The following is a 26,619-nucleotide window of genomic DNA, read 5'->3' on the forward strand; positions in this document are numbered from 1 at the left end:
AAGAGACCCAGGGCCAGGAAGGGAGGACAGAGACGGATGCAGGGATGGCAGGCGGTGAGGTCAGAGTGTCTGTGAGGTCGGCTGCTGTTCAGAGCCAGCCTGGGGTCCTGGTGCCCAGAGGAGGTGGGTACAAGTAGACCAGGAGTTCCTGTGGGTCCCCCAGCCTGAGCCATGGAGACCTGGGAGGGACTGCCTGCTGTGTCCGTGGTGCCCACAAATTCCAAGGCCCCTCAGGTATGGGTGTGTGTGTCGCAGTGGGGCAGGTGAGGGAGACAGGGACAGAGACAGAGAAGAAAGCCACCTCGGGTGTGGAGGAAGGGGGTGGGGCTCCACCCCTGGAACTTCCTCTTTCTCTGTGTTCCTTTCTCCCTCTCTCAGCCTCTCCTCTCTCTCTCTCTCTCTCTCTCTCTCTCTCTCTCTCTCACGGCCTCTGTCTTTCTGCCTGTCTCCCCCACTGCCAACACCTCTTCTGTCCCGTCCCTCCCACTGGTGGCTCACCCCTCTACGTGAAGATGTCAGCCCAGGACAGATGCCTCAGCCTCATCAAGTACCTCCTCTTCGTCTTCAACCTCTTCTTCTTCGTGAGTTGCCTCATGGCTACCCAGCCCGGGTCCCCACCCCTGCCACAGCCGCCCGACCACCTATCCTAGCCCCCTTTGCCCACCGCCGTATTCTCTTCTCCTCTCCCCAGGTCCTAGGCAGCCTTATTTTCTGCTTCGGCATCTGGATACTCATCGACAAGACCAGTTTCGTGTCTTTTGTGGGTGAGGGGGCTGGGGCAGTCGGCGGGGGGCCTCCCTGCAGCAGGCGTGGACTCAGCCTCCCCACAAGTGGCCTCCTGGGGTCTCTCTTGTCCCAGGGAGGCCCACGGTGCTCAGCTCCCTAGGCAGGTCCCAAGCTTTGCTCCACTGCTCGCCACTGCCATGCCTAAGCTTAGCACCTTCCTCTGACAAATGAGTTGTGCGTACTACTACTACTACTAATAATAATAATAGCCATCCCTCAGGCACTTCCTATGTGTCAGATCTTGGGCAGATTCTCATTCTTCAGCAAACCTTCCTCTCTCTTGAGGTTCAGAGAGGGGAAGTCACTTACTGGATGTCACCCAGAAAGGAAGTGGAAGAGCAAATGTGACACTAATAATAAGAGTAGGAAAATAATAATGGGGTAATAGTCAAAACCCTAATAGCTCATATTTACTAAGTGTTTGCCCTGGGTTGAGGACTGGGTTGAACACATGTCCTTCAAAACAACCCTAAGAAATAGATATTACTAACCCCTAGGCTGCAGGGATGTTTAAGTGACTGATCTAATGTCACAGAACAAGTAATGGGCTGATACTCTCAGGGTTGAGGAGGAGCTGAAGGACAAAAGAGAGACTGAGAGCAAGAGGGAGAGACAGAGACCAGGGAGAAAGGGACAGAGACCCAGAGAGAGAGGAGGACAGAGACTCAGAGAGAGAAGGAGAGAATCTCAGAAGAAAAGGGACAGAGACTAGGGCCAGGGCAGATACCCAGAGAAAAGAGTGCTGGGAGCCCAGAAAGAGGCCCCCGCCCGGATGCTGTTCCCCACTTGGGTGGCCACGTGGGTGGGGAATGGGGCTGCCTGGAGCTGTGCACATGGGGCCCAAAGTCACTGCCTCTCATGTCCCCCAGGCTTGTCCTTCATGCCCCTGCAGATCTGGTCCAAGGCCCTGGCCATCTCAGGAATCCTCACCATGGGCCTGGCCCTCCTGGGCTGTGTGGGGGCCCTGAAGGAGCTTCGCTGCCTCCTGGGTCTGGTGAGTGCCCCCCGCATCCCTAGGACCACTCACATCCCCCCCTCAAATAGAGCCCTGGCAGGCCCTGCATCCAGGGGAGGGGCTCAGCCTGACCTCTCCACTCTGCCCTCCCAGTATTTTGGGATACTGCTGCTCCTGTTTGCCACGCAGATCACCCTGGGGATCCTCATCTCCACTCAGCGGAGCCGGGTGAGGTTGCCTTCCCCTCTCCCTCCCTGCAGCTAGTGGGTGGGCGTGGGGGAGTGGGAGGAAGTGGAAAGAGAAACAAAGGCAGACGGGGGCTGACATAGATAAAAACATATAACCAGGCAGAGGAAGACTGAGAGAAACAGACAGAAAGAGCAAGAGACAGAAGAGAGTCAGATACAGAGAGTGGCAGAGGGACACAGAGAGAGAAAGAGACAGGGAGAGTTAGAGAAAGACTCACCGACATGGACGGAGGAAGACAGACATAGCAAGAGAGAAAGAGATCTAAACGGAAACAAACAGGAAAAACAAACAAACAAACGATAAAAAACACAGCAGAGAAACAAAAGGCTCCCAGGTAGTGATAGAGACCTAATGAGAGATCGTGGGAGATAGAGGGAAAAATAGAAAGACAGAGGGTAGAAACTGGCTGAGGTTTTGAGGAACAAAAACATAGCTAGCCCTTCAGTGAGGAACTGAGGCCAACATAAATGTGCTCAGGGATCCCACGGGGCTGAAACAGCCGGGGAGTGGCTGGAGTGGGTCGGGGCCGGTGGAGGTGGGGAGGCTGGTAGGGGTCCAGCCTCACTCTCGGCCTCTCAGCTGGCGCGGAGGGTGAAGGAGATCGTGCTGGAGACTATCCAGAAGTACCGCGCCAAACCGGAGCGGGCCGCGGCCGAGGAGAGCTGGGACTACGTGCAGTTCCAGGTGCGTGAGACCCCCATCCCCCCGGACGTGTACCCCTCCCTCCAGCTCTGAGACTCTGACGTGGCTCTGCTCTCGGCCTCGAGGAAAGTCCGCCCCAACGGAGCCGGGGCCCCCAGCTCCAAGACCCTGACGTAACCCTAACTATCCACTCCACCTCTCGCCACGCCGGACGGGGCCCCGCCCTCAGATAAGAACACTGGCCCCAACGTGGCCCAGTCCCCCAGCTCCCAGACTGTGGAATGGTTCCGTCTTCTGCCTCGACAAGACTCGGCCCTCAGCCCCCAGGCCCGAGTGACCCTACTCCCTGCCCCGTAGTGACTCGGGCTCCCACGGGATCCAGCTCACGTGAGGCTCCATTCCCTGGTCATTCGTGTGGCCCCGCCCTCCATCCACCTGTCCCCTACCTGAGGCTAAATTGCACTGTCCACCCAATCTTCGGTCCACAGCGTGATTCTACAGCTCCTCCCCCAGCCCCAGGTCGCCCCGTGATTCGTCTCTTCCAACCCCATGTTCCCCTAATGTGCCCTGGCCCTGTCGTGACCCCACCCTGCACCCACCACTTAGCCCTCTGCTCCCCAACATGACCTCATACCCGTCACCCAGTCCCATGATGCCCCAAATCATCTTGCATCCCTCCAGTCCCGGTCCCTCTGACTCTTGTCCCTCTCCTAGCTGCGCTGCTGCGGCTGGAAGTCTCCTCAGGACTGGTTCCGTGTCCCCAGCCTGAGCAGCAACGAGTCGGAGGTGCCCCACGTGCCCTGCTCCTGCTATAACTCATCGGCCACCAACGACTCCACAATCTTCGAAAAGATCTCCCTCCCCCAGTTCAGCCGGCTCGGACCACTGGCGCGGCCGCGACACAGTACAGACCTTTGCGTGGTCCCTGAAAACAGCTACATCTACCGCGAGGTGGGGCGGGTTCGGGAACCGCTGGAAAGGGGAGGGACCTGTGGGAGGTGTTGGGCTGCCGGGAGGGTCCCCAGGAGGCGGGGCCGTAGGACGTGGGTGGGGTCTGCACGTAGGTTGGAACCACGAGAAAGAACGGTACAAAGGGAGGGGCGGAGTCCCCTAAAAGGGGCGGGGCGTGTAGGAAAGGCGGGGCCTAAAGCAAAGGACTGGCTAAAAGGGTCGCACCTGGAACGCTGATGCCTAGGGAGGGGGACGCTTGGACGGGGCGAAGCAGAGACTAGAGAACTCTGGTCACGAAGGAAGCAGGGCGGTGCCTGAAAGAGGTGCGAGGGGTGCGCTGAGAACGGTGGGCCCAGGCTTGAGGGCGAATCCCAAAAAGAACTCTACCTTAAACCATTCCCCAGGGATGCGAGCAGAGCCTCCAGAAGTGGTTGCAGAACAACCTCATCTCCATAGTGGGCGTTTGTCTGGGCGTCGGTCTCCTCGAGGTGATCTGGTCCCGCCCCCATTCGCGATTGGCCCTACAATCCCTAGCTGGCCCCGCCCCAAATTGCGCTTCCTCCCAGTCTCTGGGAAAGGCGCATGCGTGGTAGAGCGTCAGCCAATCCAGACAGGCCCTCCTGCCGCTCCAACTGGGACGAGGGAGGCGACCTAGCCTCTGTGAGCCCTGATTGGTTGTACGGAGGAAGCAGGCGTTCCCGCCCTTCCTCGCGAGGCTCCCATTGGCCTTCCTCGGAAGACCAGCATCCTGCTATTGGCCACAATATCCCTCCCCTTTCCCTGCAGGTGAGTGTGGCAGGGCTGAGCCTGCTACTACTGCGCAGGGCGCTCTACCGGGAAGCCCGGCCGCAGGTCCTGGGTGCCCACGGTTCGAGCCCTGGGCCCGGCCTGAGCGCTGACGGCGACGGAGGGCGCTGTGGTGTGCTGAGCAGCAGCGGGCGTAGCGGCAATCTGTGGGGTGGCTGGGGCATGGCCGATGCCTGCCCCAACTGGGGGGACAAGGCCCCGCAGGGCAAGCTGCCCATGGCCCTGGGGCCCTGGCCTCTTTGGGATCAAGACGAGGAACAGCCTGAGACCAGGAGCGCGGGCACGGAGGTGGAGGCCGAGGTGGAATTACAGGCTGAGGCGGAAGGGGAGACAGATGAGCCTCCAGAATAAAGGACCCTGGGCTTGCTCCGGATCTCACTCCTTCCCACTCTAGACCTACGCTAGACGCAACTGGGTTCCCTTACCCTATTCTGTTCCTCTTCCAGCTCCCAACTCTGTTCCCACCCTCCCCGGCCCGCTCTCATCTTCTGTGGCCTACCCCATGACCTCCTGCCCTATTACCCTTAACTCCACCACATTCTCCACCTCTTATCTTCCCCCCAACTCCCATCCCTAACCCCACCTTTCACAACCAGGCCCAGTTCTCCCTCTAGCCCAGCCCATTTTCTACCTACTTCTTTCTTCGCCCCTCCCAGGACCCCTCCCGGCCCAATTCTCGGTGCCTTACTTTCTTGCCCTGGCCCCACCCCGACTTTTCTCCCTTGGGACCCTCACTACCCCACCCCCCTCTCGCCGGCACCCCCTCGACCTCTCTGACTGCGTCTCCTTTCTCTATAGCTCAGCTTCATGACGCTCTCGATATTCCTGTGCAGAAACCTGGACCACGTCTACGACCGGCTCGCTCGGTACCGCTAGGCCCCGCCCTCCCCAAAGCCCCGCCCCGCCCACTTCCAGTGCCTGGGTATTTCCCTGTGGCCTGTAAATATTTGTTTAATCCCCAGTTGGCACCAGCCATTGAGCCCTCTGCCTCTTTATTCCCCTGGGGACCCAGGTGTCTGCCTGCCCCGCTGCTGTCACCTCTCCCGCGGGACCTGGGGCTTCTGCCACCAGTTTCCTGCCCCAAAAGACACCTCATTTCCTTAGCTCATCTGTCGGCCTACCACTTCCCACAAGATGATTTTTCACCCAAACCCCAAATAAATCCCCTGTGTTTTGGTAAAATAGCTTTATCCTCTGTCAAAACACAAACCAACACACTTGGGGGAGGGAGGGGCAACACAGTCTAGCCCACGGCTCATTTAGAAGAGGGGATGAGATTTAAAAGCCTCACCCCACTGTTTGCCCAGCTGAGAAAAAGTCACGACCCTAACACCCACTTATAAATATCTCTTGTTATATTAAAAAAAAAATATTTCCAGGGCCCACCTGGCTCTGCTCCTGCACAGAAAGGGTTAACCTTCAATATTCGATATTAGGGTCACAGGTTGGGGGTGGTAAGGAAAGGAAGGCAGGGAAAAGAGGGGGGCTGAGAAACAGAGTGAGGGACAAGCCGATGTGTAACGAGGGCCCTCCGAAACATCCAGAACAGAGTGGGAGGAGGGCGCCTGGTAAAGACTGAGAAACCAGTGCTGTACCTGGGGGTTGTCTCACTCCTGTGACCAGTCCCTGATGCGCTGGAGTGATGTGTCCTTTCAGACGCCCCTGTGAGGTCCCATATCAGGATCGATTCTTTCCTCTCGGTCCCAGCCCATTCAACTCACCACCCAGCTTTTAAGGTCCCCTCTAACAGGGAGCAGCCCCCTCCCCAAATAAAAGCATGAGGAAAGCTGGAGGTCCTTCCGGGGGTGAGCCACTTTGGGGGTTCCCCTTCAGTCCCTGACCAGGCGGTAAATGTGGTGCTGGGCCCCCCGCTCGCTGGTGGAGACCTCAAAGACGTAGGCGGTGCAGAGCAGCAGCTCCTGGGTGTCCCTGTTGGTCACCACCTGCCAAGGAAGCCAGAAGGGGTTTACGCTTGGAAGGGGGAGCAGGGACCACTGTGCCATCCCTAAGGCATCATGGGTTACCCAGGAAAGGGGTCCCCACCATGTCACGTTCCCCAGATAGAGCAGATGCCCAACATGTCAAGTTCCTGATTTGAGGGTCGGCAATGAGGGGCCTCACATCAGATGGTATATCATGTTACAGGTCAAGGGGGTCCCCACCACATCACGTTCCCCAGAGTTAAAGAGGATCCCACCATATCGTGTTCTCTGGGCTAAGGTTAGGTTCCCCATGAAGGGGGTCCCTTAAGCTGAGGATCCCCCGCAGGATGTCCTCCAGGTCAATTTCCCCAGTGAAGGAGAGTGCTGTGGAGTTCCCACCATATCAGTTTCCTGGGTAAAGGGGTCCCCTAAGCTAAGGGTCCACTGTGGCGTCCCCACTGTGTCAGTTCCCCAGGTGAAAGGGTCCCCGGGCTGAGGGTCTGTGATGGGCACTCCGCTCCCCGTCCAGGGCCCTGCTCCAGCCCAGCCCCCGCGCCTCACCTGGAGGATGGTGAAGTTCTCCAGGACGCTGTTCATCATATAGCGCTCGGGCAGCTGCCGCAGCTTGTGCAAGAAATTCACCAGGTACTCGCACATGGGCGAGCGCAGCAGGCGGTACACGAACCTCCCATCCTCCAGCTGGGCACGCTCCGTCTGACCCGGGGGACGGGGAATGGGGAGGACAGTGACCGAGAGACACGGGGTGGCCCCAGGAACCAAGCCCCACTCCTCCATGCCTCTCAGATGCCACACACCCCCCCCACTGCCATCTTCCCTCCAGTGCCCCATCCATAGTGACCGGAGACGGGACCCTGCACCCTTGGGTATCCGGCTCAGGATCACTGAGCCTGTAAACCAGGGGCCCCTCCAGCCCCTCAAAGCCACGCTCTGAACCTTCAATGACCTTTGAACTCCTCTGACCTCCAGGCCCTCAGATATCCTCAAACCCTCCAAAGACCCCTCCGTGAGACCTCCAAACTCTGTCTTACCTCTGAACTCAAGATCCCTCAAGCCCTCAGCACCCCTAACTGTGACCCCTGAACCTCCTTGGCCTGCAGACTCTTCCATATCCATAAGAACCTTTTGAATCTTAGTGACTCTAAATCTCTGTCCCACACACTACCCTTGACTCCTCCAAGTGACCCCTACATGTGACTTTGGAACTCCATGTTAGCTCTAAGCCCATGCATTAAACCCCCAAAGAGGCTAGGACACCCCCCACTCCACCATGCAGACCCCCAAATGCCTGAGCTGTCGTGGCTCCTGGTGCATTTCGTCTGCACCCCCGAAGTGGCAGGTGGCTGGGCGCTCACCCGCCCAGAGCTCCACCCCTCCAGCCTCACCTCCACCTTCTCCACCACCTGCTTGCCAAAGGAGCAGACCTTGGAGGAACAGGTGAGGGTCATGTGCTCCAGGCTCTCGTACTGGCTGCTCACTCCGTAGAAGCCACCACTGCTGCCGCCGGCCCCCACCTCCTCGCCACTCGGGCCCCAGTTCAGGTCCGCCTGGGGGATGGGGAGGCACAGATAAGTTGGAGGGGACGTCCCTTATAAACAGTGGGGACTCTTCTATAGTGGGAACCCACACATGGCCCGGTTTCTCCCATCGCCCTGCAGTTGTGCACCTCTCTTTCTCAGCGTTCAATGTCCCCACCTCTCCATGGGCCAGTTTCTGGAGAAGACCCATCCTTCCATCAGCGTTGGAGAAGTCTAGGTCCTGGCCCTCTCTCCCCGGTAAACCCCCTGCCAAACGAGGCTCGGAATTCAACTTTTTTCTCCTAAAGCCCCCAACTCGAGAGTTGGCCAAGTGGGCAGTGGGCCAAGTGGGCAGTGGCCAAGTGGGCAGAGAGTCCATTAGGCCAAGCAGAACCTAAGGAAGCCTAAGACCTCATCACACCTCTGGTCCGAGCCCATTGGTCACCTTCTTGGGAGCCACATCCCTTTCTCCACACCCCTAACGTTAGTTGCTAATTTGACCAGGCACTTCCTGGGGTGGTTTAGTCCTCTCCTCAGGGGACTGACTCCATCCATCACCCTGGCCACAGGAACTGGTGAAGCCAGACAAAACTGAAGGCCTTCCCAGCCACTCCCCTGCATCCATTCAGATGCTGGGCTTCCTAAGGGTCGCTCTCCAGACCTGCGACCTGGTGAGGCCCGTCTTAAGCCCTGACAATGCCAGGACCTCAGCAGCACATCCCCAGAGCCGTCTTGGGCCTCCACTTCACACACTAGAACACTTTAGAACCATGGTAGCTATAGGAAAAGCAAGGCCAGTAAACTTCAACCCTCAGCAGGCTTCCTTCCTTCTCAGGGACTAGATCCCGCCACCGACCTAGTTGCCACAAGAGGTAACACCCCCTAAGCACTCACCACATTTATTGAACCCTGATAGCATCAGTCATCGTACTGGACACAAAACCAGAGGCCCAAGAGAGACCCAAGATGGACCCTCTTGTTCACAATGATATACATAGCACCTGGCATGGGGCCTGTATATAGTAAGTGCTCAATAAATGATTGTTAAATAAATATAGGATTTCACACAGCCACTCCCCAGGTCCTTCAATCGCTTCCTCAAGGCCAGACATTCGCTAGCAACAGGGTCTGGTGGAACAAGCAAAGCCTTGTCCTCTGGAGATGAAACTCTCCTTGACTCCATTTGCTAAGGGGAGGGGGCCATTCCTTAGCAACAAGGCTTGGGGTGGTCAGATGGGGCATAGGGAAGCCTGAAACGTTACAAGCCAATCCCCAGGGCCGTATCAGTCACACGGCTGGATGTGGCAAAGTCTAGTGGGATCTGGGGAGGTCAGAGTCCTAGCCCTATGCCTGCGCTGACCCCTCATCCCCCACTGGGGGCAAAACTCCTCTGCGTTCCTGGTTGCAAAGGGGGCCAACGCTCTGAGCCTTGAGGACCGGGAAGGCCCAGGCTGACCTGGTAGGTCCTGAGACTGTGTCCCTTAGAGCCAGAGGCCTTAGCTGGGAGGCCACATGATTTATGAGCCCTCTTGTTTTCGGTGGCAGAACTCACCCAGAACTTGACCAGGAAGAAGGCGTGGGGGGGCCCACGGTCATACAGCTCCCGCAGACCGCCCTTTTTCTCAGGGAATTTGTCATATATCTGCCGGACGTCCACACTCTCGAGGGGGGGCGCTCCAGGGCTGGGGCAGTGCTGGCTGATGTGTACGAACAGGTGCCTCTGGTACTGAGGAGGGTCAGCCATGAGTAAGGAGTGGAAGATGGGCTGGACCTCCGGCCCTCGATGCCCAAGCTCGTCCCACACTCCTGTCGCCACCCACACAGTTCCTGCTAGCTTTTCCATACTGTCCACCCAGACACTGGGCCCTACTCCCAGGCACAGTCCCCACTCCCTTCTGCCCCTTGACTCCCATAATACCTCAGTCCCCAAGCCCTGTCCTCTCCCACTCTCACCCCAGCCTCCTCCCTAGCCTCCCAGCCTCTAGTCTCTCCTCTCCAGTTCATCATTCACATGCTCCAGAGCTGACCGTGGCCCTCCCCTGCTCATAATCCTCCCATGGCTCCCTACCGCCCCCAGGACAAAGCCCACACCCCCTCTACTTGGCCCTGTATTGAATAGGTGCTCATGAACGTGCGATCAATGGATGGATAGATGGATGGATGGGAATCCACAGAGCCCACATCAAGACTTCCTCTCTACTCCCATTCTCATCACGTTTTGTCCATATCCTGAAAATCTTCCCCATCTTCTCTTCCAATACAAATCTTCCCTCCATCTTTCCAGACCCAAGTTCATCCAAATCTGCCTCTTCCTGGAAGCCACCCTTGATCACAATCAGATGGGATCTCTCTACCCCACCTTTTCCATGGATCCCCATCACCCTCAGGAGAAAGTCTGGGTCCCTCAGCTTGGCAATGCCAGCTCCTCCAGAACCGGCACCTGCCCACCTGTCTGCAGCTTCACCAGCTCCCACCATATTCAGTTATTTGTTTCCCTGAAAACTTCATGCTGTTTCCATCTCTGTACCTGAAACATCCAGTTCTGCACATGGCAAACTCCTATGTAACCCTCAAAGCCCAACCCAAATGTTGTCATCTCAGGGAAGCCTTCACTGACTCCCCAGGCAGAATTACTCCTCTGTACACCCATGAAAACTTGTGCTTCCCCTATCCCAGAGCATACTCATTATTCCATAGACATCTATTGCGAGACCTACTATGTGCAGGCCCTACTCTGGGTCCCAGGGCTACAAGGCAAAGTCTATGACTTCATGGAGCTCACAGTCTACTGGCAGAGACAGAAAATCTTAAAAATCATACAATGGACAATGTCAATTTCAGAGAGTGATGTATGCTATGAAAAAAAATCCTAACAAAGCATAGTACTGGGGTCAAGAGTGACGGTAACTGGTATTTTTCATAAAGTGGTTTGGGAAAGCCAATCTGAGAAGGTAATCAAGCAAAGGCTTGAGTGAATAGAGGGAGAGAGTGGGTTTATCTGGAGAAAGCATATTCCAGGCAGCAAGAACAGCAAATGCACAGGCCCTGAGGCAGGAGTGGGCAGGGCATGTTTGAGAAAGGGCATGGAGGCCGGTGTGGTCAGAGCAGAGTAAGTAAGGGTGAGAGGGCAGGAGGTAAGGGCAGAGCAGGAATAGAGGTCAGATCCTGCAGAGCCATGTGGGCAACTGAAAGGACTTCAGCTTTTGCTTCAAGTGAGATAGGAGGGTTTTAACCTGATCTGACTTGGGTTTTACCAGGACCACTATATACAGCAATTGGTGTTTACATGGCTGTGGCAGAGACTGCTGTGTTCACAAACCCTGGTTCCTTTTCACACAGCTAAACTACATTTCCCAGGCTCCTTTGCAGTTAGGTGTGACCACATGACTAAGTTCTGGCCAATGGGATGTGAGCAGACCTGATAGTTGCCACTTCCAAGCCACACCCATAAAACCTCCTGCACAATTCTTGACTCTCTCCCTTCCACCATCTGCCAGCCAGATGCAGAGAATCCAGCAGCAGATTCTGAAGCCCAAGAAAATGGCAGAGGCACCAAATGGAAGGAGCCCAGTTCCCTGAATCACTGCGTGGAAGCTTCCTGCTGAACACCCACACTGAAATGTTACATGAGTGAGAAACATCTATGATGTTCAGTCCCTGAGCGTTGGGGTTATTTCTTCTAACAGTCAGCCCACCCTGACTATTATGGCATGTCTCCATCCTAGGCCAGGAAAAGCTCGAGCCTAGAAACAAGATCTGCTTTACCAGGTTCCCAGCGTCCACCACAAAGCCTGGCACACAGTAGGCACTCAAAAATGTTTGATGAATGAATGAACAATGTCCCCGGGGAGTTTCTCTGACGTTCCTAACCCATGACCCCATGATCTTCCAGTTCCCTTACGCTAGTAGTTCTCAAAGTGTGGTCTCTGGACCAGCAGAATCAACATCCCCTGGGAGTTTGTTAGAAATGCAAATTCTCAGGCCCCACACCAGACCTACTGAATCAGAAATTCTGAGGGTGGGGCCCAGCAATCTGTGTTTTAACAAGCCCTCCATGTTATTATGATACATGCTAAAGTTTGAGAATCATTGCCTTATGCTTTCCCTTCCTATAGCTCTCTACATCCCAAAACACCCACAGTGATTATCCCAAAATTGCACTCACAGAGTCAACTGCATCCGGCGGTTCCACAAACGCCGAGAACTCCACCAGCTGCAACCGGGCAGTGCCCAGGGCCCGAGCCTGCCAGGCTGGCGGTGATGGGGCAGGTGGGGGCAGGGCAGGAGGTGAGAGGGCTTGGGGGGGCTCGTACCCTAAAGAGAGAGAACAAACAATAAAAATTGCTAACATTTATTGAATGTATCAAGCACTGTTCTGTCTTGCCTGCCTCTGCTTAGAAGCTGAAAAAGCTAAAGACTCACTTTCCCAGCCTCCCTTGCAGCTAGAGGTGGCCATGTGACACAGTCCTGGCCAATGAGATGTTAGGGAAAATCTGCTGGGGGGCTTCTGGGAAGGAGTTTCTTCCTGAACAAAAAAGACAGAACTTTGGGAGGAGAAAGCTTTTGGCCCTGACCAAGTCCTGCTTGGGACATGATGCTTGAAGTCATAACCGCCATCTTGGGACAATAAGACAGAGGCCAAGGGACCTATAGAGATGCCAGGCCTGATACTGCTGAACTGCTGAGCCAGCACAGAAGCAGCCCACCTCCAGACTTTTTGTTATGTGGAATCATTAAAGCCTTTATTATTTAGGGCACTATTAATTTGGGCATTCTGTTACTTGCAGCCAAAAGCATTCCTAATTGATGAATCTGTGGAACCTGAATTCTCTTTCACCAATGAGTTCTTAGGACCACATAGCATGAACTTCTGGAAGCCGTCTTTGCTACCAGGTGGGCAAAGCCTGCCTGGGAATGAAGTTGCCACAGAAGAAAGCAGAACCAACCAATTCTTGATGCTAGCATTTGAGACCCTGGATCCAACCATACCTGAAGCCACAACTCCTGATAAATCAGTTACCCGAACTAATAAATTCCTCTTTTTTTGGTTATCTGATTGATTTGGGTTAACGTCACTTGTGGCTGAAAGAATCTTGACTAGTCCACCTCCCCAGTGTCCTTTAGTCTAGCAAATGGCAGAGCACAAACCCAGTGTGTCTGGCTACAGAGGCCATGCTCTTACCCACTACAAATTCTGCCACTCTTCTTTCCATACCCCTCCATGCCCTGCCTCAGAGCTGGAGCTCAGTAAGCATGTGTCCCCTGCTTAGTGGAAGGTTGAAGGAAAGGCAGTTGGGGTTGAGGAGAAAGGGGAGACAAGGAAGATGGAAAGCAGGCTCTTACCTGGGAGGTCAGTAGATGGGGGAGTCAGTGACAAGGAAAACGGCGTCTGTGAGAATGGCTTCACACTGAGGGAGAAAATAAGCTGGGGGTCAGAGAGGTGGAAAGATGCTAATCGTACTAGCTAACAGTTGCTGAGGGGCCATGACACGTCGGACCCCGTGCTAGCACATCATGAGCACGATTTCATTGAAGCCTCACAGCCTATGAGGTAGGTGCAGTTACTGCTCCTCTCATTTTGCACAGGAGGAAACTGAGGCACACAGGGGTCAACTGACCCCCCCCCAAATTCCCACAGCTGGGCACAGTGGAGCCTGACCTTGAACCCAGGTCAGTGCCCCCCACGAAGCCTGTGGTCTTGAGGAAGATATTTTGGTACCTCTCACAAAATGGCAGAAAAAGAAGAGAAAGAGAGTTTCAAGAGGTGGGGGGAAAACAGAAAGAAGAGGAAATCTGGAGAAAGAGGAGGCCGAAGGGTCGGAAGGGTGGGGAGAAAACGAGCAGCGATCTGGAGATGAGACATCAGGCCAAATTTCGGGGTGGGGAGGCCACACAACAGAATCTAAAGCAGTGCTGCCCAACAGAACTTTCTGTGGCGATGGAAATGTTCTGTATCTGTGTCACTGGCCACAGGTGGCTACTGAGCACGAATGTGACTAGTGTGCTTGAGGAACTGAACTTTAAATTTTATTTAATTTTAATTAATTTAAATGGCTAGTGACTATAGTACATGACAGCACGGCTCTAGAAGCCAATGACCTATAGGTAGGTAGCGGTGAGGAGACTGAGAGGTCAGAGGTCAGAGAGACAGGACTTGGGGTCAGAGGTCAGGATGAGGTCAAGGGTCAAAAGACCAGGCTCAGAAAGATACAAACTCCATGGACCTTCAGACCTCAACTCCCAGGGGCCTTGGCCTAGAACCTGCCATCCCAATTCTGAAGTCCAAACTCCAGTACCCTACCCACTGACTTAATCTCTTGTCGTCAGGGCCACTGCTCAAATGTGACCTCCTTAGAGAGGCCCTTCCTGACCCCAGAATAGAGCACATACACCCTGCTTTATTTCCCACATTTATTCCTTTCTTATTAATGCTTATTTATTTGTTTACATGTCTGTTGTCTGTCTCCTCCCCTCTCCAAGTATATAAGCTCCACGAAAGCAAAAGATTCTGTCTAACTTGTTCAGTGCTGTGCCCCCATCCAAGTAGAGTACCAGGCACTTAACAGTTGCTCAATAAACATTTGACTGGCTGGCCAATGGCTTAACACGTTCTCTCCATTCCTGGAACTCATCAAACTTTCCTACCTCAGGGCCTTGGCACGTGCTGTTTTCTCTGCCTAAAATATTCCCACCCCCGTTATACACCCAGCTACGTCCTCCTCAGCCTTCAATGTTACCTCCTGAGAGAAACTCCCAGAACTTTCTCCTTCACTTCAGACCCTGTTGCAGTTCTTCACAATATGTCACAGTCTTCAATTTTGTGTTTACGCAGGGGATAATTTAATTAACCTTTATCTCCCCCATTTGATTGTCGGCTTCACAAAAGGCAGGACCCCAGTATCCAGTGCATGGCTTGCTGAGCTGCCCCTCCTTCCAGCTCAGCTCCCTCCCCTGCAGACCTGAGGCCCTTTTGGCCCCCTGGGGACTTCTTCTGACCCTTTCCTGTGTCCTCATCCAGCAGCTCCTTCCCAGTGAACTTTCTTCTCTCCCAGCCCGTCACTTCACTGTTTCTCTGGCAATATGCTCAACACTCCCGCCTCACTGCCCTGTGGCCACACTGCCCTTCCATTGCCCAGCCTGGACCCACTGGCTCCTCTCTGGGCTGAAAACTGTACTTCCCATGAGCCTCTGGAGTCCATTCCTATTCTTCTAGGCTAGAAATACATCCTGTCACCCTCGGGGCTCTCTCAGAGCTGAAAAGGACACTCCCATGTACCTCGGGGACCCATTTTCTTCCTCTTGACTCTGAGAGAAGATAAGGACACCTGCTCTACCCTCAGGCCCAAGAACACATCTATGGGACAAGAACAGCCTTCCCATGAGCCTCTGGGGCCCAGATAATCTCGATGGGAGATTGAAATATAATGCCATTATCCCCATGGATGATCTCTAGGCCCCTCACATTCATCAAGTTCCAAGTTTTTGAGCTCATTTCTTCCCTAAACCCGCTCCTCCCCGGGCCGCATGCTGTCTCACCAACCCCAGTCACCAGCCAGCCCCCAAGCATTGTCCTTGCCTCCTCCCTCCTTCTTAGCCCGTCAGGCCCCAATGCCATCCCGCCTCCTCCTGCCTCCCTCTGCCCCGTCCTCTCCTCACTTTCCCAGCTCAGACCTAGTCCTCTTCCCCAGACCATCGCCCCAGCCTCCACCTTGGGAGGTGGAGTAACCTGGCTCCACCTATGGAGTAACGCAGTAACCTGGCTCCAGAATCTATGTTCACAGGGAGCTGGGAGCTGGAAGGTGGGGTGAGAAAATTCTGTGAGGGGGAGTGGAGGTAGGGGGCAGGTACTGAGTCAGAAGAGAAAGTACTCACTCTGGAACATTCCAGGGGGGCCCAGAGCCCCCCGGCCAAAACTGGAAAATCTCAGAGGCCTGGAGACAGGACATAGAAGAGGAGTCAGTCAGTCAGTCCCCTGTTGAAACTGTGGCCCCACCCCTCCAGCCCTGAGCCTCCCAACCCCCAATCCAGGCCACCTGAGGACCCGCGGGACCCAGTTTGGCCTGCAGGGAAGGTGCTGAGATGAGCTGGGCTGAGGACATGGTGGCCATTGTCTGGAAAGCCTTGTCCTTGGAAACCTGGTCCTGGAGGAGAAGATGGAGGTCCAGGTTAATGGGCAGTACTGGTCGACACAGCAAGGGTGGGTCAGCGATGGGATGGGGCAAGCAGGGGGAGATGCAGAGTTGGGCAGTCAAGGCAAAAGGTTTGGGGAGGGCCCAAATCCCTCTCATTACAGCCCCTGCCCCTCCTGGCCTCCCCAGGAATGTCTGGGGTAAGGGAGCAGGTGGGAGGATGGGCAGGGGGACTTACCACATTCAGGGCCTGCCCGTGGGGGTGGGGGAGGGTGCCAAAGGAGGAAAGAAAACACGACTTAGGAAGTGAGGCCTGGGCTCCCCCACCTTCCTGCCCTCCCAACTCCTACAGCCCCACCACCCTGAGCTGAGCAATGGGAGGAAGGGGCAGCAAGGATGGATACGGAACAGGAAGGAGAGGGGCCAGGCCTAGAGGGGAAAAGGGGTTCCCATGTCCAGAATAAAAGACAGTAATGAGAGTTTCTAGGTCAAGAAACAGCCAGAAGTGAAGGTTTCCGGATACGCAGGCAACAGGAAATGAGAATTTCAGACCCAGAGGGAATAGGCCACGAACATTCCCTAGCATGGACAGGACAGAGGGGGAACAGCGAGGTTGAGAAAAGACAGGAAAAGAAGGTTTTTAGAACTAGAGAGAAAGGAAGAGGAGGCTTCCGGGTACAAAAAAGGGAACCAGAAGTGATGGTCCCCAAATACAAAGGAAGAGGCAGAAAAGACCCCACACCCAGAAGCGTAGAAGATGAGGGTCTCCGGCCAAGAGGGAACAGGAAATCCGGAGGATGAAGAAAAGAAAAGGGGTGTAAAAATCTCCAGAATGAAATGCAGATTTCGGGGCACAGAAGGAGCAGGCAAGCCACACGGGGACTGGGAAATGGGAAGATGAACCAGGAGATGAAGAGGAGATCCTTACAGCACAAGAGGGAAAAGGCAATGGGGATACCAGGAGAGCAAAAGGAGGGACAGGAAAAGGAGAGGAGAGGGAGGGAAGACAGCAGGAGCCAGGAGAGTCCCAACACCCCATCCTTCTGGACTGTCCTAAGCTAAATCTCCATCCACCTCTCTCTACTGGTCTCTCCCTCCCCAGGGTCCCTATCCACCATCGCTGCTGGGCCATGAGCCCCATCTTGGGTCTCTGCTCCTCCACTCTGTCCACCTCTCTGTGTGACTCTGTCCCCATCTCTGGGTCTCTGTCGCCCACCCAAGTCTCTCTGTCTACTTTCTCTAAGTGCCTGACCCTCTCTCTCTGGGTCCCTGTCCCCCTCTCTCTGGGTCTCTGTCCCCCTCTCTCTGGGTCTCTGTCCCCCTCTCTCTGGGTCCCTGTCCCCTCTCTCTGGGTCCCTGTCACCCTCTCTCTGGGTCCCTGTCCCTCTCTCTCTGGGTCCCTGTCCCCTCTCTCTGGGTCTCTGTCCCCCTCTCTCTGGGTCTCTGTCCCCCTCTCTCTGGGTCCCTGTCCCCTCTCTCTGGGTCCCTGTCACCCTCTCTCTGGGTCCCTGTCCCCCTCTCTCTGGGTCCCTGTCCCCTCTCTCTGGGTCTCTGTCCCCCTCTCTCTGGGTCTCTGTCTCCCTCTCTCTGGGTCTCTGTCCCCCTCTCTCTGGGTCTCTGTCCCCCTCTCTCTGGGTCCCTGTCCCCTTTCTCTGGGGCTCTGCTGCCCTCTCTCTGGGGCTCTGCTCCCCTCCACCTGGGTCTCTGTGCCCCTCTCAGGGTCTCAGCCCCCCTCTCAGGGTGTCTGCCTTGGTCCCTACCTTGAGCTTGGATTGGATTTCCCTCGATTTCCTTCGGGCCAAAACCTGGATGTGACTAGAGACCTGGAGGGAGTGACAAAGAAGCAGATTCAAGCCACAGCCACTAGCCCCTTGAGTCTCCTACCCCCTCCCTCCCTCCGGGTGCCCCACAGAGCTGCTGGAACATGCAAGATCACAAACACACAGAACACGCTAGCTGTCTCAGGAGCAGGCTAACACAGACGTGTCCATAAAGGCTATCCTTTTCTCACCAACACTACTGCTCTTCCCCAGGCCCAGCAAATCTGGGTCTCCTTTCCCTTCTACAACCTTCTCTTTGGCTCTTTCGGTCTCTCGATCTTACTCTCTGGTTCCAGGACACGGCTAAGAGAACTGTACCAGAATTGGCACAGTTTGAGCATACTAACAGAGGAGCCAGAAGACAGACAAAAGCACATGAACCAGATCCTCCTTGAACCTGAACTTGCCCATACTAGGATGGCCCTGAGAAGCCAAGCCCGCCCCAGACAGAGCCCACAAGTCAGTCCAGAGACCTGTTTGCGAGTTCGGGTCTTCCCCGTTCTCAGCTTGATGTAGCGGGCAATCAGTTCATTCCGACCTGAAGAGTCAAAGACGGAACAGAGTTAGACCTTCAGCAGAACTTCCCAACAGAGGGGACACGAGAGAAGAAGAGAGAAGCAACAGTTCCCAGAGGTCTGCTGCAAGCCGGGCTGCAGGTCTCCTCAGCGGGACAGGAGTTATGACCGCAGGCTTTGGAGCCACACTGCCCGGGTTCAAATCCCAGCTCCCCCACAGACTAGCTTTGTGACCTTAGGCAAATCACTTAACCTTGCTATGCCTCAGTTTCTTCATCTGTGCAAATGGTGATGCTAGCTCCTACCAGAGTCACTGTGAGGATATAATGTGCTTTTAAGTTAACAGTGTTTAGGGCTCCATAAATGTTGGTCATTATTTTTATTAATCAGTGGGGGCCAGGCCAAAAAAGAGGGGCGGACTCACCATACATCTTGCCTTCATCGGACAGGATGATTTTCCGCCGGCCGCAGGGCGGGTAGATGGCCAGGGCCTCCTGGAAGCTCTGCTCGATATCCGGACTCCAGACACCCTCTGCGTCCGGGCCCCCGTCTCCCCCAGCCCCCTCGCTGCCACCGGTGCCCTCCTCACTTCCTTCCTCACTTCCTGTCCAGCCGCTGCCATCATCCAGGGGGGCCCCAGCCCGGGGTTCCCCCATCTGGGCCTGGAGGAACACAGAGGTCAGCAAGCCTCCCCGGACCCTCCCAGAGGGAACTCAGGGCTGGGAGGCCAGACTGCTGGGTCTGAGGGAGGAGGGGCTGGGGGACCTGACTCCCGGGTCTGAGGGAGAAGGGGGATGGATTTGGGGGGAAGGTTAGGGTGAGAGTGTTCCCTCTGTGTTTCCAGGAGAGCCTGGGTTGTGATGAAGTCTTGAAGACCCCAGAGTAATGCTTAGAGCCCATGAGGGCCGAACCTTTGGTGTATGGATTTCTGACTTAAAGAAGACAGGAGTCAGGGCCTAGTTACAGGGAAGGGGGTTGTGAGTGAGATCTTCTCAGTCTCACCCCAAGAACAGGTGCTAGGATGTCAGCAGCAGCTGCTGGAAAAGAAGGAGGAGGGGCACAGGCCCTCGTAGGGCTGAAGGGGATCCAGAGAGAGGGGGACAGAGGCTCAGAGAGAAGACAGAGTCCCAGAGAGAGGGACAGAGACTCAGTGTGGGGGGTAGAGATCCACAGGCAGGGAGACAGAGACTTAGTGTGGGGGCAGACCCAGAGAGAGAGGGACAGAGACTCAGAGAGAAGGGGACAGAGACCCAGAGAAAAGGGGACAGAGAGTCAGGGCAGAAACTCAAGCCGAGACCAGGAAAGACCCACACAACCACAGGCTGAGGGGCAGGGGAGCCCTGCCATCAGGAGAGCCAGAACAAAGGGCCCAGGCGTCCCCTCCCCCAGTTTCCCACAACCCCCATCAGGGGAGGGGCTGGGCAGCGAGGCCGCCTCCCCTCGGGCCCCAGGCCCCGCCCCTCCCTTCCCCTCCCCCTGCGTCGTGGGCTCGGATCCAACTCAAGTTCCCAGTGACTTTCCGGAGGCCGGGAACAGGGGAAAACTTTTTCCAATACAGTTAGATCCCGCCTCCCTGGCGGCTCCACGTCTGCCACAGTTTTCCCAGGACCCCAGAGTCCAGGCCCCATCCCCCTCCTCCCTGGGACCCTGGATCCTCGGCCGAGACAAAGACCCCAGGCCGAGCCCAGTGGCGCTGCGGCGTTCAGGACCCCCGTAGGCCAAAATGCCAGCCCAGCTCTCCCCCATGTGGCCAGACAAAGGGACGGAGAAGCCGGGTAAGAAAGGTCCCCCCAATTTCCCGCCCCAGGCCCCAAACTTCCTAAGAGACAAGACTGAAGATCCAAAAAGCACCGTAGCCCTCCCCCTGGCACCCCGGAGGCCTGCTTTCTCCATGAGGAGGACCAGGAACCCACAAATGACACACACACCGATTCGGTCAGAAACACGCACGGGGTCCTTTCTCACTTGAAACCGACACCGCCGCAGAAACTCACACCCCCCACACACACCCGCCAAGGTCTCCAGCCCTCACCCACCCCCGGGCGCACACTCCTAAACTCAGACCCATCCGCAGACACCCCAACTCCGGCGAAAGTTCCAACTCCACACTTAGACTAGTCTGAGCGCAAACTCGGGCCCGCCGGCAAAAGGAGGGCTGCAAGCAATTCAGAGTCGGTCCCACAAACACCTCAACTCAGAACGCGTAACTTCCCACCCCAACTCACCCACCCCAAAGCAGGATCCCCGACTCCCGCCGGCGCCTTCCTACCTCCCGGCCTGGGGCTGGGGAGCCGCGGGCGGGCGGGGCGCTGCGAGGGAGAAAGTTACCCGGGAGCTTTGTTTGGGAAAAGTGGGAGGGACCGGAGGGGGGGCGGGTCCGGGCGCCGGACAGCGGGAAGGGGGATCCGACGGTGACAGTTTGGGGGAAGATTTTTTTGCTTTGGCAAAGGAAAGGTGAAGTCTTGCTGGGTCCGGATTTGGGTGCTCGGATCCCTGGCAGAGGAGGAGGCTGGGAATCTGGCCTCCTGGGTCTGAGGGAGGAGGTTGATGAGGGCCAGGAAACCGGGGTCTGTAAAAGGAGAAGGCTGGGGGCCTGAACTCCTGGTCTGAGGGAGGAGGCAGCTAAGGGCCGAGATTCCTGGGTCTGGAGGAGGTGGGGCTGGGGGCCGGGACTCCTGGGTCTGGGGGAAGAGGAGTCTGGGGGCCTAGACCCCTGGCCACCCTCTAGTGTGTTGGGGATGTGGAAGTGATACACAAAAGAGTCTTTCCTGTTCAGCCCCAAGTATGTTTTTGAAGTTTGAGATATGGATATGGGTTTTGACTGATTTCTATGACAACGTAGTTTCCTTGTGACCTCACCAGACTTAAGAGGCGCGGGCAGGACGACCGGGACTTTATTGGAGGTCCATGGAGGTGCAGACTCCCGCATCCACACGCGCTAGTGGACTGGAGGTGGCGCTGTCCCAGGACCGGGGGAGAGCCTCGGTGTCTGAGGGGAGAGGGGCCTCCGGTGCGGACTGTTGGGTCCCTTAAAGATGAGAGGGTGGGTGTTCAAACTCACGAGACTAGAGGGGGCTGGAGTCCGGACGCTGGGGTCCTAAGGGAGAAGGACTGGATTTAGGGTTTCCGGGGCTTTTTAGTGGAACCGAAGAGGGCTCCGGGTTCAGCGTCCCTGCACAGTCCTCTGTTGAGTGCATTAATCGTGTCAAATCCTGGAGAAGACCAGAAGGGACACGGAGAAACTCGGAGATAAATACAAAACTAAGGAGTGGGTGAACCAGAAGGACTGTTAGGACTCGAGCGTTTCAGGAGCAGAGGGAGCCTAGGAATGGCATTGAGAGCCCTGGGAGCAAGATCAGGGGCACAGGGGCGTGGCCTAGGTGCGGGGGGCGTGGCTATGAATCGAGGGGCGTGGCCATCTGCGATTGGACCGGGACTCCGGCGGGAGGGCCATGATCAGAGAATACAGGCGCCGCTGGGTCTCCAGGGCCGAGGTCAACCGACAGGGGCGTGGTCTGAAGATGGGAGTGTGACCATGGAATGACCGCGCGGCGCTGGTTTAAGGCGCGTGGCTAACGAAGAATAGAGGCGTGGCTCTGCCCTAAGGGTGTGACCACCCAATAGAGGGCTCGTGGGTGAGGTCAGCAGATGGGGGCGTGGTCAGACAATAGGGGTGAGGCCGGGGCTCGCGGAGTTCATCCAACGCTCCAGGTGTCCGGCCTGGGCTCGAGACCAAAACTGTTTGGACTTAACAGTCCGTGGATGGCCGGAGTCTGAGAGTCCGGTGATCGGGCTGTGGTGTAGCGTAAAGGCGGGGCCCAGAAGAAGGGGCAGGGCGTGGGAGAAGGTGAGGAATGAGATCTGGGTATGATTGTGGGCAAATGAGAAGCGTGAGATCGGTGAATGAGGCCGGGCCCAGGAGAGCCTGGCCTGGGAAGAGCCGTGTCCCTTCAGGCCTGACGCGATGGAGGGATGGGAGTGGAAGGAAAGGGGAGGGCGAAGATGGGCTTGGTGTGGGGGCGGAGCCTGGGCCAGGGATAGGAAAGGGGTAATTGTCTTGGGAGGGGGCTTGACTGCTGAGGGGGCGGGGCCTTGATAGGAGGCCTGGGCACTGACCCCTACCAGTGCCACAGCCTCCTGGCCAGCCCCGCAATGTGGCACCCGCTGGTCCTGCTGCTGCTGCTCCGCTCTGCCTCCGTGCCCCCCTCCACTGCAGCCCCCATCCGCGATGCTGACGCCCTGGAGAGCTCCTCGGGTTTTCTGGGCCTCCAGAGCCTTCTGCATAGCTTCACCCGGCTTTTCCTGAAAGTGAGTGATGGCAGGGGCTGAGGGGAAGAAGAGGTACAGAGCAGAGGGACGGGAACAGACGGAGACTGAGGGATGGAGGGGTTCAGGGAGACAGACTGGGAGATCTGTCGCAGCCAGGAAAGACAGACAGGAAGAGAGGGAGTCAAAGGGACAGAGAGACAGGATAGGAAGAGAGGAAGGGAGACAGGCAGAGAGGGAGATGGAGCAGATGCAAAAGACTGGAGAGGGGGATGGGAACAGAGAGACAGTAGGACAGATGAGGGGCATGAATAGGAAGGTGATGGGACAGAGAATGGAGACAGGACAGATGGGGGCATGGGGGCAGGAGGTGACCTAGTCAGGCCCTAAGGGTCAGAGGACACAGAGGGAAGGGAATGGGAGGGACATGGTGGGCCTCGAGGGCATCCTGGCAGGGCTGCAGATGTACTCGCGAGTCCTGAGGTCCAGCAGCTCACCGGTCCCTCCTCCGGCCCCAGGATGACCTGCTGCGGGGTGTGGACAGCTTCTTCTCTGCCCCCATGGACTTCCGGGGCCTCCCCAGGAACTACCACCAAGAGGAGAAACAGGATCGCCGGCTGGGGAACAACACTCTCTCCAGCCACCTCCAGATCGACAAGGTGCCTATGCCGGGAAGTCCCTCCTGGAGTCTCCCCATGATCCCTCATGCTGCAGTATCTGTTGGGAAGAGGTGAGAGGAGGAAAGTAGTTTGGCTCTCACTCTCTCCTCCCATCCTCACAGGTGACCGACAACAACACGGGAGAAGTGTTGATCTCCGAGAAGGTGGTAGCATCCATCAAACCAGTAGAAGGGATCTTGGAGGGTGACCTGAAGGTTAGGACATGCCCCCTAAAGTGTCCAGGCCCCAACATTTTCTGTTGTTTAGGAGGAGGAGAAGATGCGTTGACTCTCCCTCTCCCTCTGTGTGAGACTTCCTCTCTCTGAGCTTCGGCGGTGTTGTTTTTTTTAAAGGGAAATTGGGATGTAATTTTATTTATTTTTATTTTTTATTTTTTTTGGTGAGGAAGATTGGCCCTGAGCTAAATCTATGCCAATCTTCCTCCATTTTGTATGTGGGATGCCACCACAGCATGGCTTGATGAGCAGTGTGTAGGTCCACGCCCGGGATCCAAACCTGTGAACCCCAGGCCACAGAAGCAGAGCACATGAACTTAACCACTACGCCACTGGGCTGTGGGCCTCAGTTTTGTCATCTGTCAAAAGAGACTAACCAGCTCTCAGAAATGAGGTTTGCAACCTCAGCGTACATCCCCACTCGCTTAGTAAACCTCAAAGGGTTTTGTGAATGCCAAAGTGTTTTGTAAACAAAGAAGTGCTTTTAATTCTGAGTGTTTGATAAGCTTCACCCTCCTAAACCTCAAAGTGTGTTTTTATCTCAAAGTACTCTGCAAACCTCAGACTATCTTTTAATCTATCCCAAAGTACTTGGTAAGTCTCTCCCCTGTATACTTCAAAGTGTGATTTTTAGTTCCAAACCCTTTATGAACCCCAAATGCTTGTGTAGCTCCCCTTCATAAACCTCTGAGTGATTCTAACCACAAAGTGCTTATTTTTTTATCCTAAAAAGTTTCAAGAAGCCCTGAGTGTTTGGCAAACCCATATGGTGCTCCCACACACACACACAGTTTTTTATTTTAAAAATTTCAAATCTACAGAAAAGTTGGGAAAATAGTACAATAAATATTTCTGTATTCCCTTGTCCACAGAGCAGGGTTTCTTGACCTTGGCACCAGTGGCTATTGGGGCTGGATCGTCTTTTGCTGGGGGGCTGTCCTGTGCACCGTAGGATGGTTAGCAGCTCCCTGCCTCCACCGACTAGACGGAAGTAGCACCCCCACCTCCACCAGTCATGACGACAGAAACTGTCTCCAGACTTCCGTTGAGAACCACTGACCTAGATACACCACATAACATTTTACCACGTTTACTTTATTTTTACTCTTTCATTTTTGAACCATATGGCAGTCAATTATTGACATCATGACACTTTAGCCCTAAATCCTTCTGCAGATATCTCCTAAGAATAATGAATACATTCTCCCACATGACCACACCCAAGAAATTTACCGTTGGTGGCAAACTGTTGTGTCCGGATTAGTTTTCGAGGCCTGCCGTAGCAAAGCTCCACAGATGGGGTGACTTAAATAACAGACATTTATTGTCTCAGAGTTCTGGAAGCTAGATGTCCAAGATCAAGGTGTTAATAGGTTGGTTCCTTCTGAGGCTGTGAGGGAGACTCTGTTCCAGGCCTCTCTCCTACCTTCTGGTGGTTTGCTGACAATCTTTGGCGTTGCTTGGCTTGCAGATACATCATCCCCATCTCTGCCTTCAGCTTCACATGACATTCTCCCTATGTGCATTTCTATGTCCAAATGTCCCCTTTGCATAAGGACACCAGCCACATTGGATTAGGGCCCCCCCTAATGGCCTCATCTTAACTAATTCAATCTGCAATGGCCCAATTTCCAGATAAGATCACATTCTGAGGTATTGCCAGTTAGGACTTCAGCATATGAATTGGGGGGGACACAATTCAACCCATAACAATGTCCTACAGGGCATCTCCACCTCAACTTATTAAAATGCGGGCTCTGATTCCGTAGGTCTGGGGAGGGGTGGAGTCTGCTAATTTGCATGTCTAACAAGCTCTCCGATGATGCTGGCGCTGCTGGCCCACAGCCCACACTTCGAGAAGCAAGGACCAAATAAACATTCAGTCTATATTCAAATGTCCCCACTGGACCCAAAGCTGTCCGTGGGAGCTGATTTGATTTTTGATCCAGGATGCAATCAAAGATTACACATTGCAATCATGGTTATGATCCTTTAGTAAAGCCAAGAGCTTTTAATCCTGAAGTCCTTTGTACATTTCAAACTGCTTTCTAAAGCTCAAGGTGGGGCCGGCCCCGTGGCTTAGCGGTTAAGTGCGCACACTCCGCTGCTGGCGGCCGGGGTTCGGATCCCAGGGCGCGCCCCAATGCACCGCTTTGTCCGGCCATGCTGAGGCCGCGTCCCACATACAGCAGCTAGAAGGATGTGCAGCTATGACATACAACTATCTACTGGGGTTTTGGGGAGAGAAAGGGAATAAAAGGAGGAGGATTGGCAATAGATGTTAGCTCAGGGCCAGTCTTCCTCAGCAAAAAAAAAAAAAAAGAGTTACAGCTTAAGGTATGTTTAATCCTAACGTGCTGTTGAAACCTCCAAAATGTGTTTTCAATCCCAGAGTATTCCATAAACCTGAGTATTTTTTATTCTAAAGCACTTGTAAACCCAAGTGCTTTGTAAACTGCAAAGTGAGCTTTTAACTCCCTAAGTGAAGTGCCCTGTAGGTGGCAAAGTGGGTTGAATAGGCCAGGGGGGACCGAGCATCTTGAGGTTGTCGTGTGGAGTTTGAGAGGGTCTCCTTGTCCCTTCTCCCCAGGCACACAAGATAGAGGAGAAGGAGGCCGTGGTGCCTGTCCCGAAGGCCCTGGACACCTTCCGCCAGGAGCCCCGTCCCCGAGTGGCCTTCTGGATCATGAAGCTGCCACGGCGGAGGTCCCGTCAGGATGCCCAGGAGGGCAGCCGCTGGCTCAGTGAGAAGCGACACCGCTTGCAGGCCATCCGGGATGGGCTCCGCGAGGGGACCCGGGAGGACGGCCCGGAAGAGGGGACCCAGAGTTCCTCCCACTTCAAGCTGCCCCCTCGGAAGACCCACTTCCTGTACATCCTCAGGCCCTCCCAGCAGCTATAGGGGTAGGGACCGGGGAACACCTGCATGTACCCCCCGCAACAGACCCCACCCCAAGCACCACATGGAAATAAAGTTTTTTTCTTACATCTATCAGCACTATCTCCTTTTGGGATCTGTCCCCAAGCCTCAGCCGACCAGGCCATGCGAGTCCCCCCAACCCTAGCCTTGAGCATGACATCTGGCTGCACTGCCAGCTCTTGCCAACGACTCCCGGCTTGCTTTCCTCATTCAGACGCTGTCTGTCT

At 55.3% G+C, this 26,619-nt stretch overlaps 4 protein-coding genes across 16 annotated transcripts in view; 2 read left to right on the forward strand and 2 right to left on the reverse strand.

Moving 5' to 3' along the window:
• The window catches only part of LOC131397152 (orphan sodium- and chloride-dependent neurotransmitter transporter NTT5-like), a 56,825-nt gene extending 52,791 nt beyond the window's left edge, over nt 1–4,034 (reverse strand). The window contains 1 exon segment of the mRNA XM_058529853.1: nt 3,971–4,034. The gene's annotated coding sequence lies outside the window, so the exon portion shown is untranslated.
• CD37 (CD37 molecule) lies at nt 425–5,572 on the forward strand. Of its 4 annotated transcripts, XM_058529831.1 has the most exons (8): nt 425–581; nt 692–764; nt 1,656–1,780; nt 1,895–1,969; nt 2,570–2,674; nt 3,347–3,583; nt 3,988–4,071; nt 5,189–5,572. In XM_058529831.1, the coding sequence occupies exons 1-8, from the start codon at nt 513–515 to the stop codon at nt 5,264–5,266; spliced, it is 846 nt and encodes a 281-aa protein (XP_058385814.1). In that variant the 5' UTR covers nt 425–512; the 3' UTR covers nt 5,267–5,572. The 4 variants fall into 4 exon arrangements, with proteins under 4 accessions (XP_058385814.1, XP_058385816.1, XP_058385812.1 ...); XM_058529833.1 differs by lacking the exon at nt 3,988–4,071; XM_058529829.1 differs by lacking the exon at nt 5,189–5,572 and having other exon boundaries at nt 3,988–5,181.
• A 150-nt stretch (nt 5,573–5,722) lies between these two features.
• On the reverse strand, nt 5,723–20,605 carry TEAD2 (TEA domain transcription factor 2). Of its 7 annotated transcripts, none has more exons than XM_058529817.1 (13): nt 20,581–20,605; nt 18,736–18,973; nt 18,270–18,334; nt 17,737–17,799; nt 16,215–16,226; nt 15,881–15,988; nt 15,720–15,778; nt 13,191–13,255; nt 12,013–12,161; nt 9,400–9,573; nt 7,716–7,877; nt 6,874–7,026; nt 5,723–6,333 (listed from the first exon to the last, which is right to left on the reverse strand). In XM_058529817.1, the coding sequence occupies exons 2-13, from the start codon at nt 18,965–18,967 to the stop codon at nt 6,220–6,222; spliced, it is 1,356 nt and encodes a 451-aa protein (XP_058385800.1). In that variant the 5' UTR covers nt 18,968–18,973; nt 20,581–20,605; the 3' UTR covers nt 5,723–6,219. The 7 variants fall into 7 exon arrangements, with proteins under 7 accessions (XP_058385800.1, XP_058385802.1, XP_058385801.1 ...); XM_058529819.1 differs by lacking the exon at nt 20,581–20,605 and adding an exon at nt 20,541–20,563; XM_058529818.1 differs by lacking the exon at nt 20,581–20,605 and adding an exon at nt 20,537–20,559.
• On the forward strand, nt 19,864–26,464 carry DKKL1 (dickkopf like acrosomal protein 1). 4 transcript variants are annotated; one of them, XM_058529837.1, is made up of 5 exons: nt 19,864–20,086; nt 22,445–22,619; nt 23,096–23,236; nt 23,359–23,451; nt 26,063–26,464. In XM_058529837.1, the coding sequence occupies exons 2-5, from the start codon at nt 22,464–22,466 to the stop codon at nt 26,372–26,374; spliced, it is 702 nt and encodes a 233-aa protein (XP_058385820.1). In that variant the 5' UTR covers nt 19,864–20,086; nt 22,445–22,463; the 3' UTR covers nt 26,375–26,464. The 4 variants fall into 4 exon arrangements, with proteins under 4 accessions (XP_058385820.1, XP_058385821.1, XP_058385819.1 ...); XM_058529838.1 differs by lacking the exon at nt 19,864–20,086 and adding an exon at nt 21,897–22,158 and having other exon boundaries at nt 23,359–23,400; XM_058529836.1 differs by lacking the exon at nt 19,864–20,086 and adding an exon at nt 21,975–22,158.
• The last annotated feature ends 155 nt before the right edge of the window (nt 26,465–26,619 follow it).

Source organism: Diceros bicornis, chromosome 34 (assembly GCF_020826845.1).
Source record: "Diceros bicornis minor isolate mBicDic1 chromosome 34, mDicBic1.mat.cur, whole genome shotgun sequence".
NCBI classification, from domain to species: Eukaryota; Metazoa; Chordata; class Mammalia; order Perissodactyla; family Rhinocerotidae; genus Diceros; species Diceros bicornis.